Below are 17,100 nucleotides of genomic sequence, written 5' to 3' on the forward strand. Positions count from 1 at the left end.
TTTAAAATGTTCATCAAGGAGTGAAAAAATACTTTTAAATGTTAAAAAAAATTCAAAATTTTTGATAACATTATTCAAACCTAAGAGCAACATATAAAATAGCTCTGCAGATAGCTCTGCTAAATCTCAGCTTTAACAAAATTTCAAATGTCATGATGCTCCACTGGTATTTAACAGCAAGCAATCACCAGAACACTTCAATACAACTCTAATTACAAGTACAGTCAAACCAGTTTTAAATGACCTTCTGAGGGTAAGCGAAATTATGGTCACACAGGGGAAGTTTTCTTTATAATAAGGTTAATCTAAAACATAATGCACTACATGGAGATATTATAAGCCAGGTTATTGCTGAAAACAGGTGGTTGCTAAGACAGGTTATTGCAAAACACAGATGGTCCCTAATACAGGTTTGACTGTATGATATTTAGTGCTGTAAGGTGGTATCAGGTAGACATTTTCATTTCTGAAATTCAGGTGTGATACAAATCATCATTAATCACAAGACACAGAAATACCATTTGTTCCTCTGATGTCATCATTACAGCTCCTTATAAGCAACTGGCAGGAGAGGAATCAGTCATCATTTCAAGAGCAGGACATGTAGAATTTTCCCTAGGCCTATGCTTTCCTCTTTATAGAGGCAAATAAGAAGGGCATTAAGTAAATATACTTTAAAAAATAATTTTAATGGTACAGAAGTGAAAACAAATGTAAAATTTACTAAAAATCAAAATCAATGACACCCCTGAAAAATGATCTAATTTGGAAACTCTCATAAAAATGAACAATCAAGACCCTAAATATAAAAAAATAACATCAGAATCTGTAAATTTCCAAAAAATTATTTATATTGCTCAGTTCTTGTATTGAAAATATGTAATCACAACATTCCCTGCCAAGAATTTAAAGTTAACTGTATTTAAAATCAGGCAGAAAAAACAGCTGTCAGATGTGGAAGAAAAAAGCTTGCCAAAACAGTGATTTTACATACGTAAATAAACGTTTCAATGACTTGTTTTTGATGATGTTTTACAAGTATAATTGTTGCTTAGCATTGCCAACATTGGTAATTAACCTTTGGAACTAATTTGAAGATTTTTGACTGCAGAAATCTTCTCTACAAAGAGAAACTTTGTTTTGATATTTAAGGGTCTGATACAGTAAAAATCGGTTTTTACAGTTCCAAGTAATTCATCTAAGTATATTTTTACAGTGCATTCAAAAATAATGTTCACTTTGACATGATATTTTTACAGTGCATTCAATAATTATGCTCAGGGGATACAGTTGGTGTTTTATAGATAAAATAATATTTCTTAGGAATGAGACTGAACAATTGAAAAAGGGATTTCAACAGCTATCAGACAATGCAATAAATTGATAGAAATTCTTTATCTCCTTTCTAAACTGTCCAGTGAACGATCTTAGGAATTTTGTCAGGAGATTAACCAACTAAATTACCCGAAAATCACCATTGTATGAGCTGTAAAGTCTAATTGAAATGCTTATTCATTCACATATTCTTCTACAAATGACAAATTCTTAAGCATTAAATGTTTTATTTCAAATGTTAAATGCTAAAGTTTTCTTTTAAAATGTACAAGATTTTTCACATTAATGTAACTTTCTTCGTGACCAAATCTACTTGAATATATCTACTGAATTCAAACATTGCCAGCATTAATGATAACGTACTATGAAACATTACTTAAAGGGCATTTTGCTGTACGTTTGTTTTTTGTTTTTTGTTTTTTTATTTTTTGGACACATTTCCTATAGCAGTCATAAGATGCAACTTCATGTCAAAAATATAGATATGGACCTGATTATGACTCTGCTACAACTACCTCTAGCTATCCTCTAAACAACTATTTCCAGCTGACCTCACTACTACTACCTCATATACAGGAAATCAAACATCTGATAAAACTTCAAAGGATTTACACCTGCTTACTTGAAAGATCTTACCTAGAACTTGTCAAGTTCAATATTCTTTCTTCCAACCTCAAAAAGATGATAAAAACAAAGAAAAGACGAAGGCTAATGCATTTTGGGATTATTACCATCAGTTACCAGTATATCAGTGCATTGCTTATGATGTTTTTCTTGTAAGACTGTTAGATGAGAAAGAAGACAAAAAAGCAGGTATCAGCTGTTTCTTCTCAGAATCTGCCAAATGTTAAACTAAAGAAAGTTACTCAAAGAATTAGATGCCATTGATTTGGGGACTGAATTCATTAGTACACAGCTTCGTATTGGAGTTTGAAAAGCCGCTGTCAGGCTGTTTGATAATCTGACAAGACAAGTATGACAAAACAGACATACTCAGAAAAGAACAACAGACAGCCCTTTGTACAGGAGGTATAAAAAACCAAATTTTCATTAAAAAAAACAAGAAATTTTATGGATGATATAAGAAAACAGACAGGCAGCACTCTGATCATAAGTCTGTTTTCAGGTAGCAATAAATGAAAACATATAAACAATCTACAGAATTGAATAACAGACAGATATACATCACTTCCACTATAATCCTATCAACAGGTTGCAGTAACAAAAAATAGACATCTCACAGAAAACAATCTGACATACCAATACAGAAAGACAGACAGCAATTCCATCATAATCCTATCAACAGGTTGGAGTAAAACAAAAAATAGACATTACATAGAAAAAAAATGACATAACAGTACAGACAAACAGACAGCAATTCTACCATACTGTCAATAGGTTACAATAAAATCAAAAAAAAACTAGAGACTTTCAGTAAATTCTAAGTTCAGCCAGACAGACAGCAATTACAGGAAAAAATTAAACAAAGAATTAGAGATATTCAGTAAATCCACCATAAATCTGTCAACAGGGTACGGTAAAACATAAAAAGAAATGTTCCACAAAAAACAATCAAACACATGTAAGTACAGACTGACGGACAGCAATTACATGATTAATTTGTCAATTGGATGCAGTAAAAGAGAGAAAGAAAAGTTCCTCAAGAAACATTCAGACATATATACTAGGAGGTACAGACAGACAGACAGACAGCATTTTCATGATAACTCAGGTTGAAGTAAAACAAAGAATGAGACACATTCAGTAAAATAAAAGTTCAGACAGACAGACAGATAGTAATTCTATCATAAATCTGTCAATAGCTTGCTGTAAGGCAAAGAAAAAGACACATAGCAGAAAAATAGACAAATATTTATATGCCTTGATCAATCATCAACCAAAATGTTATTTTTGTATTAAACATGAAAGTAGCTGGAGGGGGGCCAAAAATCATACTTCTCACCCCACAGATAAGAGTGCCCTACAATACTAGATACATTAAGCTCATTAATGGGGTACGACAATTTGTCATTAAATACTTGATGTATTTAGCTCATCAAAAGGTATGACAATTAATCTGACTCTATATTCCCTACGTCAAACAGAATAAAAATCTTAAATGTTTAAGAATCTGAGTCATACATAACAGCTCAGATATACTGTACCACTTTCACTATTCAAACTAATGAAATGTTTGGACTAATTTACATTATGGATATTTTTTTGTTGTTCGTAAAACATGTGGCTTCAAATTAAAACAGTCTTTAAAACCCTTTCCCAATGTAATTAAAACAAATTGACAACATGATAAATACCTATATGCCAAGTTTCATTACATGTACTATCTTATAGAACTTTTTGAAAGCAAAAACCAAAATTCATTGAAAATGCATAAATAGGTGACATAAAGTGTTTTGGGCATTTCACACACTGGGTTGCATGGAAAAGATCCAAAAACAATAAAATAAATGCCAATTTTTCCTTTGTTAGAGAAATACACAGACTATTAATGTTAATTCAATATGTAGGCTATGCCTCTATGGTTTTGTTCAGCATGTCATGTTTCATTGAAATCAAACGAGTCAAAATTTATTTTTTTGCAAACCAAAAAAAAACTATGCAATTTAAGCTGATTATTCGCACAATTTGTGTGGTTTTGTGCTATACTAACATAACAGCTTTATTTCCATTCAGTTTTTTCACAGATGCTTCTTTCCAGAAAACAACACTATTTCTGACAATCCGTCAGGCTTCGTTTCGAACAGATGAGGTTATACTAGAGTTTTTGCATACAAAATGTATGCAGCATCCATTTCACAAAAAAGGTAATAAAATAATTTGACAGTTGTGCAGAAAATTACATGGCATTTCTGTAAACACAGAACAAAGAATAACTATTGTGAAAAGAACAAAACTGTCAATTTCATAAAAAGCATGAGAACAACTTTCTGGCATTTTGTTAACTGTGCAGATTGATCAAAATTTCATATGGAAAACTGGCAGACTCTAAAATTAAGTATCATCTTGATGACACAACCCAAAACCAGCTTTAAAACAGATCTAATTCAGGACTTAAATAGAGATCCCAGAAAAGTTTAGACAACTGCCATAGTACCAATGAAACAAAAATATACAATACATGAATAATTAGTGTATACCAAAGCCAATTCCAAGGACTCTGGGAGACAAGAGAAATAAGGGTCACCAAAAGACCACCTGGAAGCAGACGGCATAAAAAATAAGATCGTTTTGTCAACTAGAAAAAGGCAAAAGACTGATATGAGTGTAGTAAAAACCTAGTAGATCCTTGCCCTATGTGCCTCCAGGTGTAACAAAAAACTAGGTAGGTAGGTAGGCTAAATCTTATAATCCAGTCCAATAAAACCAGTACATTTTAGAGCACTCCTGGAGAAATACATACGATGATGCAATCTGCAAAATTACAAATAATTTAACTTGAACTGATTCTTTCTCTTTCACCAGCATTATATCAATATTTCATAAACCATATGTTGCACCCTCATGCAATAAATAAAAAAAAACATGAAGAGATTTTGATTACTCTTAAATATTGTAACCAATGAATTGTATATCCTGTGAAGAACAAAGCAAGGGGAAACTAATAAAAAACTATGTGCAAAGCTCACTTGGTGATACCCCTGCCTTCATAGATACCACATGGGATAACCCATAAGTGATATATGCATTCAGATGGAAAAACAAAATAGGGGGTGCAGAACAGCATCATGTAATGAAGAATCTGTGAAAGTTTCATCAAAGTCCATTCAGAGGTTTCAGATGAGTTTCAGATTAGAAAAGGATGAGTGGCTGAATGTCTGATAAAAGGACAGACACCATGCTCACTAAAAACCTCCCTCTTTTCAAGCAAGAGGTATAATGAGGAAATTTGAACATTGGTAAAAGGAATAAATTCTACTCTTTCAACAGACACCAAAATTCTGTAAGTTGCAAATTACCAAAGTACAAAGGGGTCATACCTGCTAAACACACCATCCCTATCATAACTAAATATGACCTGTGTACTGTAGTCAAAGGCATGGCATTTATAAATATTGAGATTTCATATGTGATTCTTCTATTATCACCTGATAACCAAATCTGTAATGGATGGAAATGACAGATGAACAGGCATGGAGAGCACTATACCCTTGGTTCATTTTGCCAGTTTCTAAATAAGTAGATATGAAAAAAAAAATTAATTTCCCCAAAACCTGAAATCCTGGATCCACCTCCGAAGACAGAAAGGGAGTCAGACATTAAAAAAATTTACATCAGCTCAGCAAGAGCTTTCTCAAAATGTCAACTAACAGGAAAGAATATTTCACCTGTTGCTACACTCCATCAACCCAAAGTCATAAATTTCTTAACCCCAATTAAATACCGATCAAGTTCAGGCACATTAAAGACAAATTTATTGGATGATGCCAAGGTCATAAAAGTTCAATCATATTATAAAATCTTTAATAACAAACCCATATTGATTAACTATGACAGGAATAATTTTTCATGTTGCATTAATTTATCCAAATCAGCACCTGTACTCAAGCACAAGATAAAGTCCCCCAACAATTTCAACGAGATTCTAGGTTAATTGATTGATAATCCAGTGACACTGTCTAAACTAAGCACTAAATAAACCAAAAACCTGTCTAAACCAAACACAACATAAACCAAAACCTGTCTAAACCAAACAGATCATAAATGTAAACCAAAACATGTCCGAACCAAACACAGAATTAACAAAACCATCAGAGCCAGCCATTAGAGAATCAGTGACTATCAATTCTAGTGTTTTTGGTATGACCCAGCCAGGGATTTAACTGTTTCCAGAAATATCAATAGAGTTGCCATTGCCAAAATTTTGAACCATATTAAAGACAAATTAATTAAAACTTAACTACTGGTAATTTAATTGTAACACTTATAAGAGATGAAATCCTATCATTCTTCCCTCTTTTTCCAAAAACATTAGAGTCCATATGTACTTACAACTGAAAAATCATCTATAAACCAATATTTTTGGGTATTTTGAAAGTTCAACCACCTTTATTAATTACAAATCCACATTGGAAAACAAATTTCATGTACAATATCAATTATTCATTTTGGTTTAGTGTTGAGAATAAAGGAAGAATCACCATAATAAAGTTCTACCATAAACATGTTAACAGCTTATTCTATCAATAATTACTTCATTCATAGAACATTTGCAGTTGTTTCCCTTTGTGCAGGTAAACAACTTCTTCAGCATTGCACATTGAGTAATAACCTTTCTATTTTATATCTACATAGCCTAACTTTAAAACGAAGAGAGTGTCAATTGAAGGTTTTCTCATTTACTTTTGTTACTTTGTATGTATGATTTTAGTTACTTTATGTTCTTTGTTGTGTGTGTCTGTTTTCCATGTCTGGTCTTTGTCACTGGATTACATTCTTTTTATTACCGCTATAACCTTGGTTCCCTTGATTACTCTTTCCCATATTTTATCAGTAAAAAGGTCCACAGCTCAAAATAAAAGAAAAAATATGAAAATCAGTACCAACCTTCCTTATGTTTTACAAAACAACACATAAGTATCTGAGTTTGAAAATATTCTGTTTAAACTGTTTAGGTTACAATAAAGGCCAGTTTTGGCAGCCAACCACTTGGCCTGTCCATGGGCCAAAAATCACAAAATCAATAACTGATTTTTTTCTACAGCAAATCTTGATAAAAGTGAAATTTTTGTATGGGCAATGAAGTGTTTAATAAAAGTTATTGATGTATGAGAAATAGACTATCACAGATGTAAGTAAAACAAAAGATTATTTTAAAATGAAAATGGTGTACATTTAATGATTACAGTATGGAGACTACCCCATCCCATTACAGCAATAGACCTATTACATCAGCTCTGTTAAAGCCTGCTGTGATTCAAATTGGTGAATGAAATATAAAAGGGTATTGAAAATGATGTAATTCCCATGATAACTCATTTTGATGGATTACATCAAATTACCCTTACTTGCGTGTATTTCATTGTCTTGTTTTATGAACAGGTGGTTTAAATTACAAAAATATTTTTTGACTGTTATGCTATCAATAATAGCGATAAAAATACTATAAGAAACCCCAAGGAAACCACTACTATCCAAGTAGACAAAGGACTTGCCAAACTTTAGCAATTAAGTTAAACAATCAATGGAGTTAGATCCACAAGATCATTTTAAATATGATAACCAAAGCCTTAACCAATTTGTCTTTCTGAGATTTCAATCATGAAATAAACTTTTCTCATAAGAAACCTGTATTTCGAAATAAATTTTGAAGGCAATAAGACTTTTATAGTTGGCAAACTGTATAAATAAATGGATCTAAGTAAGATCAGGAATATTAATATCGTCTGCAAGAAATAATCATATGTTTCTACCTGTACTAAAATTAATTGCGTCTAAGGCCAAAACAAAATATTTGTGTGTTTCTGGATTCCATTTCCTAGCTTGTCATTCGTTGATGGCCCTATTATAAATTCTACAAATAATCTAAAGGATTTTCTTTAAACCAAATCTGAGTATTTTTCTCATTAGATTTTCTAGTCAGAAACAATAATCTTCCATTTTTGTTGTTTGTTTGTTTTTTTGTTTGTTTTTTTTTTTTTAATATTTTGATTAAAGCAACATAATACTATGAAATTCGGGACCAATTATATCAACTCTATTAAGGCCTGTTTTGATGGGAGCAGTGATTTTAAGTTTCAAATTTGGCAGTCTTTATTGTTTTTTGGGCATGCACAAACAATGATTTATTTCACAGTTGCATTTGAAATAGAAATTATTGTCTAAAATGTATTCTAATTAAGACATTATGTTGTCATTCTTAATTCTGTTTAGTCATTGAACTCATTCTGTGACTTTTCAATTTAAAATCTTCCAAACCAATACAGTTACCACCTTTTAAAATATCTTGCCTACCAATATCGTTTAGTGAAATAGGTCACACACATATAATTTATTTTGGCCTTACAAAAGATATATAAGAGAGATATTATAATAGGTACAATAATGTGGCCCAAGATCACTTTTCAAATTTATTGATGGTGTTGTCGAAAAAAAAAATCACAAACATGACGTAGAATTTTCTGCCAGCAAATCTGAAGAAAATGTGTTTGAAATTATTTACTTCTTTTGTTCTAAAAACTCCAAAAGCAAATACTTTATATTTTACATAAATATTTGTAAACAACAGGGGAAAAACTCTTCTTAAATTAAGAAAAACCATGAAATTTCATCACATCTATAGGCTGTGAAGTCTGGAACATCTTTTCACAATTCAATAAAAGTAATTTAATCATATACTATTTTTACGCATGACTTATGTATCTAGAATGACCTTGACCACCATGCTTGTATAACGAAATCTTTCTCCTACCTTAGGACCACCACTGCTGCTGCTGTCGGAGGCAGATGTAGCTGTTGTTGCTATGGAAGCAAGAGACGTCAAAGAACCTCGTCTTTCTATTGGCAGGTCATCAAGTGATGTGTCGGCATCAAAATTCCTACTATAAAAGGAATTCATCTTTTAATGAGTTGTGACTCTTATTACAGTCAAACCTATCTTACGTGGCTTTTTCAAGGGGAAGTAAAATCCTGGTCACATAATAAAGGTGGTCATTATAGGGATTTTTAATTATAGTCTTTCAAGAGAGGTTATTGCTGAATACATGTGATCACTAAGACAAGTTTCTCAACTATACTTCCAAAATAATTTCAGGCCACTATTGTGTAAAATTATTCCAGGGAAGAACTTTAGTAGCTGTGCTTTGCAGAGTTGTCATACTTTGATCATGTGATGAAATTAAATTCTTTTGATTCTAAAATTAATGTTTTTAGTCATTGTATGAAGTGTAGATGTACATTACATTGTAAATCATATTCTAAAATAATTTGCATAAAATGAAAATACAGGAAAAAATGTACATGTACAATTCTAACTGCTCTGAATACAAATTAATCATACTTTCTAGTTAATCCAAGTGGCATGTCTTTGGTAGCTGATACAAATGTCTTTGGAGCTTGTGTGGGTTTGAATAGTGTTGGTGGCTTGTCGCGCAGTGCCTCATGCATATAGGTCATTCTCTCCTGCATCAGCTCACGAAGCTTCTTCACCCAGTTTTGTTTGGTATCTAAATTGTTGGTCTAGAAATGGAAAATTAATTATTTGAAAATATGGGTATAACTTTGTTTCTATGGTTACACCACATGGGATAAAACAGTTTCAGTTTTATTTCAGTTGTTTACATTAAAAAAGATAACAAAAATTAAGAAAAAATTGTTATTCATCCAGATATTTCTTGTAACCATCAATCTTTTAATATCTGTCCTTCATATTTTAAAGTATAAAATTTCTTCATGGATTCTTCCATAGTCTAAATGTAGGAGAATGCATAGATGCCAATCCCTCTTTGAAACAATCAGTAAAAAAAATTGAGTTGTCCATAATTTGGCACTTTCATCAGTAACCATCATTAAAATTGAAATTTTATCAAAAAACAAAGCCATATTTCATTACTATTTGAAATCAGATTTATCGTAACCTAGATTAATAACAAATATCTACAAAGCATCTATACGATCAGAATAGGTTAACTAAACCGGAACGACTCCGACCTGAAGTGATCAGAAATCTGTAATTATTAGACAGCTGACCATAAGACCATTTATTCAACCTAAAATTCATAAAAATTATGGATAAACCGTTAAGATTGGCATCCATGAAATTATCAAGGAACTTATTTCTTTTATCATGAGAATTTTTTGGTTATCATAGGTCAACTTCTAGCTAGCTGTGACCGTTTGAACCAAAAAACAAACCCAAAATTTAAGTTGTTTTTTTTTACCTTTAGAATAATACGGTAGTCAGAGATGGGAGCTCTGCCTGTCCATAAAGCAAATTTAGTCTCGTCCCCTTCAATATGTTCTGTAATGTTTAAGTCAGGTATCTGAAACAAAAATCAAAATTATAAATAATAAAATATTAAGAAAAGAAAGAATATGTCGTATCTCAGTTTCTGAAATACAAATCAACAATTTTGTTTCTCCTTCAATGAAAATTTAAAACCACTTTTCAATGTACATGCTGACACACAGAATTATCTCCCTTTATAAATAAGTCTGACTAAGCTAATATATATTAATAATGAAAGTGTGATTTCAACTAATCGCTACCTTAATCATGTAGTACATGTAAAAAAATTTCTAAATGATTCTAATTTTGCTACTTTGAGGGGTTTTATGGAAATGCCGAAAAAAGATAAGTTTAATTTGCTTCACCAAAGCCAAAATTATTAATCTGATATCAACAAAGCTCTGAAACATGAAAATATAAGACCCCCTGAAAAGGAATATTTAATACCTAAATTTTAGACAAAATTGCTCAACTAACACCATTAAATCTGAGCATTGTGACAATCAATATTCATATATAAAAACTAACTGTCACCTACCATCAATTTAAACTTGTACATGTATTTAGCTTTTCCACTGCTATCTTTCACCTCTTTAGCGAAAATCAAACACATATCGAAAAGAAAGAGATGTCTTTCTCGTCCCTTCTTGATCAACTGTTTAGGATCCCAGACGAGGAATTGGTCCTGCAGAAAAACTTCACCGAGAGCCTCAATGTTGTCTTCAAGACCTTCTAACATACTCAGATGCATAGCATCATTAGCCTTCTTTGGCACCGACATCATGACTTCCAGACCATCCTGAAGAAAAAAAACCCACATTTACTTATAATCTGACAATTCATGAATAGCAAGGAAAAACAAATCTTTGCATAACAGGAATACAGAAAATTTGCAAATTTTCCGGATCTTTTAGTCTTGGGATTTATTTTTTTTTTAGTCTTGTTCTGTTTTCTATGGATTTTCATTTGTTTTCTTTTACTCTTTTTTTAAGTAAAGTTTTTAATTCAGATAAAAAGAAAATCTTATGATTCAAGCCTGTCAGTTTTCAAAATAGTAAAAAAAAACATCTTAAATCAGAATTTACCACTGCTCATTTCAGAAATAAATAAAAAATCTTAAAAATATGTAAACTGAAAAACAAACCTTAATTTCACCCACATGACCCTCACAACATGACAACAAATCTTTCAGCAGTAACTGGTACTTGGTTATACGTTGGACTGGTTTAATCAGGTATGAGGCTAATGGCTCAGCTAGGTTAGCTCTCTGTTGCAACTCCTGAAAGTCAAGTTGAGAGGGGTTACTATGAGACAAAACATTGCCGCATTTAAAAAATTCTTCAATTTTTTATCAACGTAGCTACTGCAGAATTTACACTTTATGTGCAGTTAAATTTGCCTAGTATGGATTGTTTGTTTCCATTATAATTCTTATTTTTTATTATTCATTTTTGCCCATATGATTACAGAAAGATAAGAATTCATTCCAGAGGGCACAACAAACCAATGACTATTCTAGTAAGCAGAAATCCAGTAGCTGTTTTTCAAATTTCAAATCCTTCGCATGGTGCATGACAATGTATGCCTTGCTTTCCCATTATAATAATTTTACAAAATAAGAAAATGGAAAAGAATAATATTCATACCCATAAAAAAACATCTGTATCTGAATTTTTTTAACCATTGATGCTAACTATTCATAAAAGAGGAAAATTATATTTTTAATAGATTTGAAACTTTTAAGAATCAATATTGTACCTCAAAATAATTTCCAGCTTGTTCCACCAGAAGCTGGTTAGAATCCGGTTTATTTCTACAGTATGTGACATAGATAGAAAACTTGCTGGCCCATGTAACAAAACAATGACCGACATCTTCTGGGATGGTCTCATACTTCTCTAGTTCTTTTAAGAATATTCTGAAGACAGAACATGACATAAAAACAAAACAGATTAATGGAGAATCAAAAATAGACACTGCAGGTAAAAGATTTCCATTTTTCCACAAGAGGCCCACTTAAGAAATAAGCAACCATGTTAATTATGTTGGGCAAATAAGGCAAAGAATTGACAAGTGTCAAGACTATTGAGCCAATCAAAGTTGTCTCTTTTTTTTGGTTGTCACACCATTTTAGTGAAAACCAATGAGAAAGGGAGGTGCTTATTTTTTAATTCAATTTAATTTTATGTTTACATTGTCCATAGCCAGGTAAAATAGTAAGATGTGTTTTTATATCAACACTACCAACGGAGCTAAATAAACACACCGCTAACACAGCTAATGGAATGCAGTACTTAAATCTATCACATTTATTTTTTAATCTACTACCTGTGACAGGAAACCATCCAATCAGTTTACTCACTTGTTATGGAATTCATATATCTCTTCTATATTTCCAAACACCACTTTCTGACGGCTCCAGATTCCTGGTGGACAGTTTTGCTCTGTCATTGCATTTATATAGCACTACAAATTTTGAAATATAATTATATAGACCTTTTAATTTGTTAGCAATATTTTGTTTCCTGCATTTTGGGTTTTTGCAGCATGTTTAAGTCTGAGTTTTTTGTATACATTTTTAAAGAAGGATTTACGATATGATTGCCTTCATAATAATCTGAATATGAAAAGGGTACTTTTTTTTTAAATACCAATAAATGATTCAATAATCTTATAATGTAGTCAAATTTTAGCCACTGTTTGTGCTGTGCCAAGATTGAATTGTGTGTTGTTCTGCTTAAGTCATGTGACATGAAAATTTTCATAATTTCCAGGTGTAATGTTGGACATATTACAAGCATCAAGTCTTACATTCACAGCCAAAAGTACCACACATCAGAATCATACGGTTTGCAAAATGTTGTAATCGTATGAAACAAGCATGATATGATAATGATGTTTCAGTTATCATATAATTATTGCACATATTAATTCATATTTTCACAAACCAAAATTAACATATGAGAATCAGATGATCATCATATTACTATCATATGTTAATTGTTATATGATTGTCATATGATTTTCATATGCAAACATGATTTTACAAGGTCTACAAACAAAGTGGAAATTGGCAAAATTGGAAGTAAATATACAGTGAAAAAATCATAAGGGTAAAATCTGAATTTAAAATAGCGAAATTCCACTAAAAAAGTGGAAAAAAATCATGTCTGCACATGATTACCATTTGATTATCATATTTTTACTATATGATCATCATATGAATCGAGCACCATATGATTATAACACTGAATTGTTGAAATCTGGAATAATTCTGAATTCTGAACTAAATTTGTTGCACAAGGAAATCATGTGTATAATTGCCAAGTTTTATGGATTGGTTTAAACGGAAGATTTCTAACCCTTAGTATCACATTTCAGCAGTATATTGTTACATGTATATTGTTATTCATATTTCAAACCCTTAGCCATGCACACATGGCTAACTTGTGCATGGCTAACTCTTAGACACATTTTAATACTTATTTCATTTTGTATTTCTAACCCTTAGCCATGCACACATGGCTAACTCTTAGTCACAATTTCATACTTATTTCATTTTGTATTTCTAACCCTTAGCCATGCACACATGGCTAACTCTTAGTCACAATTTCATACTTATTTCATTTTGTATTTCTAACCCTTAGCCATGCACACATGGCTAACTCTTAGTCACAATTTCATATTTATTTCAATTTGTATTTCTAACCCTTAGCCATGCATACATGGCTAACTCTTAGTCACAATTTCATACTTATTTCATTTTGTATTTCTATCCCTTAGCCATGCAACCAGAATTTAAAATTATTCCAGATTTCAACAATTCAGTGTTTTATCATATGTGGGACATTTGGCTGTGACCATATTTGCCAGTTTTGCTACCATATCAAATTAATGTATAAGAGTTTCGTCCATTCCTACCTTTACACAAGTTTCCAAATCTTTCACATAAGTTCTTTCAGTCTGTAATAACTCAGCCATTATAAATCTAAAAAACATAAATATGAAACAAAATTAATAATGGTAATCTAAACAAAGGACCTCGTTCACTAATGGCCAAATTTGGCCAATAAACTTTAAATCAGTTACAGACTGAAAAACACACACATATTTGACAATGTGGGCACAAAGTTTATGGTCTACTGACAAACTGATATTTTATTTATCTTAAAATTGTCCAAGGGTACAGAACAGTGAGTTCAAAGTTCGAATTACTGACATTTAAAAAAGAAATTAAGGCTATTTCTGCATTTCAGACATTTTCAATAAAATTTCATGGCAGGACTTGTGTGCTTTTTCCACCATGATTCACTCTCTGCCTGATTCTTACAGAGAATAGTGTTATATATGATACTCACTCTCTCCTTCTTGCTGACTTTCTCTTTTCTTCTGTCAGTTCTTTAGGTGTATGATGTAAAACTTTCTCCTCAATGGACGAGTCACTGTGTCTCTGTTCTTCCTTCTTCTCTTCCTTGGGTACCTGAGGGAAAGAAAATTATTTGATGTTGATTTAAGAATTGCTAAGGAGAGATTCATTTCACTCAGATCAGTGTTATATCTTTTTTTATCAAGAAAATCATATACCTGTGAGGTTGTATTCTCTACCTACAAACCACTAGTGTGTCCAATATAGAACCCCTTCTTGATGAAAATCCTTCAAGTATTTTAATGTACACAGATTAATTTTATAGAATCCGTCCATTTTTTTTAAATCTACAATTACCAGTATCAAGTATCAGTAGATAAACTGTCTGATGTATAAAAGTTTGAATCATTCTGTTACTGCAGTTTTCAATACATGGGATCAACCAATCATTTTTGTTTTCAAATTGAATATATTCCTTCAAGACTTTGAAATCATCAGAATGGATAACTTATAGTATTTTACAACATAAATTACCTCTTCCTTGACTCCAAGTTTTGTCTCCAGCTTATGTCGATATTTATCAAGACGAACAGAGAAATCTTTGTAGCGTTTATCTACAGCATCACACCACTGCCTAATACTGTTGGCATGGATATTACCTTTAGACATGAAACTGTCAGCAAGGGAGATAAGCAGACGAACACTCTCTCTAGTTTCCTGAAATATCAGAAGTAAATTTCAAATGAAACTTGTGATTGCTTATTTTAAAATTTGCAGTGTTTTCTACATGTATGTACTTGATCTCATTCTTACTATTGCAATAAGTAATGAAAAAGTTGTCTTCTGCCAAGTTATAAGCTTGCAAAATTCAGGCCTAAGTGTCACAAAAACATATAATTGCTTGTATCAGAGAACTATTTGTGACATAAAATTCCTAGACTATGATTATTAGAATGTTCTTAGACTTAAGGCAGACCGTACATATTAACAAACATTCATTTTAAAAAAAAACATGACTATGTGATTCAAAGGGGAAATAAATTTTTAAAAACAAAATTTAGCACTGTCTGGGTCTTCCATGGACACCTTCTTTATCACTTTTAATTCATTCCCAAGACTCACCTTTGCCCTACTTCTAAAATCATAATATTCTTTCCGTAGTGCTTCAGTTTCTTGTTGACTGTTTCCGACATGCTGATGAGTGGCTAAGTAAGCTTCTCCATATTCCTTAATCCAATCTAACGCCTACAAAAAGATAAAAATAAAGTAAAGCATCTTTTAAAATAACATTATTTTTTAATGTTTTACTTTAAAATTTGAACTACTTAATCAATAATGATAAAAGAATTAAAATTGATATGTATGCTGATTTTTGTGGCAACATTTTGTTACAATTTTATTCAAATCTATTTAGTAATGCAGGAATGACAGCACTTAGAAATTCCAATTTCTAAAAGACATAACTAAAGTCAGTGAGTGACGAAAATGGAATATTTCTGTTTGTTTGTTTGTTGGGGTTTAACGTCCGAGCAGCAATATTTCAGCTATATTCAGACGATGGAGTATTTCTGAGAACCCCTATGTGGTGGAAGAAAACAGCTTTATTTGTATTTACCTGTTTAGCACTTTGTTCAAAGAGAACATACTGGTGACATTGTTCCAATTTCTTCTTCTTTACTGTCCAATATTCAAGGACTAAGTTCTCCTGCTGAAGTAACTGGTCAAGTGTTGCTACAAAAGAAAACATAAAATGGTAATTATACATAGAGCAGCATACAGAGATAATGCAAACTTCGATGTTAAAGCTATTCCAGAAATAATTATACTGGGGCTAGGAAGGCACTTGAATTAATAATTGATGGGTGGTGGGGTATGTTAATTGCCCTCTAAGTCGTTGAACAGAATATTATTCAATGAATGGTTGGTACTACCAAAGAGGTACCTTCCTACCCAACCAAGTGATAAATTCTGGAAAAGCCCTAACACAAAAGTTTTTTTTTACCAGCATTTAAAGCACAGTTTGTTTTCTTATGTTGTGTTGATTACATTTCTATATAATACAGCAATTTTTCTTCAGATAAAATTCGTAAAAATAATTGAAAAAATTACGTAGATGAATCTAATGGATTTCATGTACCTTAAGTTGAGGTTCATTATTTTCAGAGTAACCTGAACAAAATATGATCTACATATCTGCAGTGCCATTTTATTGTCTTCAACTTATATGCTAATTGCACATTTCCTTGCTAATACAATTCAAAGGAATTTAAGAAGCTGACCAGGAACTAAAAATGCATTCATTAACTTCACAAAAGCCATAACTCCAATAATACTTATGTTTCTATGCATTTGTTCTTTATTAATATTTCCTTATTCTTCTTTTCTAGTATTAGTTTTTAAAGTCAAGTTGTGAAATGGTCTGAAAACTGGTTTC

General features: G+C 31.6%; 1 protein-coding gene across 3 annotated transcripts in view; it reads right to left on the reverse strand.

Annotated features, from left to right (window-relative positions):
* The window catches only part of LOC148600061 (triple functional domain protein-like), a 210,575-nt gene that overhangs the window by 128,138 nt on the left and 65,337 nt on the right, over positions 1-17,100 (reverse strand). For all 3 annotated transcript variants that reach the window (XM_088558975.1, XM_088558976.1, XM_088558978.1), the window contains 12 exons: positions 16,282-16,397; positions 15,789-15,911; positions 15,201-15,383; positions 14,659-14,780; positions 14,222-14,288; positions 12,663-12,766; positions 12,059-12,218; positions 11,445-11,579; positions 10,839-11,099; positions 10,233-10,334; positions 9,353-9,531; positions 8,765-8,894 (listed from right to left, as the gene is read on the reverse strand). In XM_088558975.1, coding sequence (XP_088415101.1) covers positions 8,765-8,894; positions 9,353-9,531; positions 10,233-10,334; positions 10,839-11,099; positions 11,445-11,579; positions 12,059-12,218; positions 12,663-12,766; positions 14,222-14,288; positions 14,659-14,780; positions 15,201-15,383; positions 15,789-15,911; positions 16,282-16,397 — 1,682 coding nt within the window. The remainder of the gene's footprint in view (positions 1-8,764; positions 8,895-9,352; positions 9,532-10,232; positions 10,335-10,838; positions 11,100-11,444; positions 11,580-12,058; positions 12,219-12,662; positions 12,767-14,221; positions 14,289-14,658; positions 14,781-15,200; positions 15,384-15,788; positions 15,912-16,281; positions 16,398-17,100) is intronic.

This window comes from Perna viridis, chromosome 13, assembly GCF_037379345.1.
Source record: "Perna viridis isolate PV_CMFRI_1.1 ecotype Kerala chromosome 13, ASM3737934v1, whole genome shotgun sequence".
NCBI classification, from domain to species: domain Eukaryota; kingdom Metazoa; phylum Mollusca; class Bivalvia; order Mytilida; family Mytilidae; genus Perna; species Perna viridis.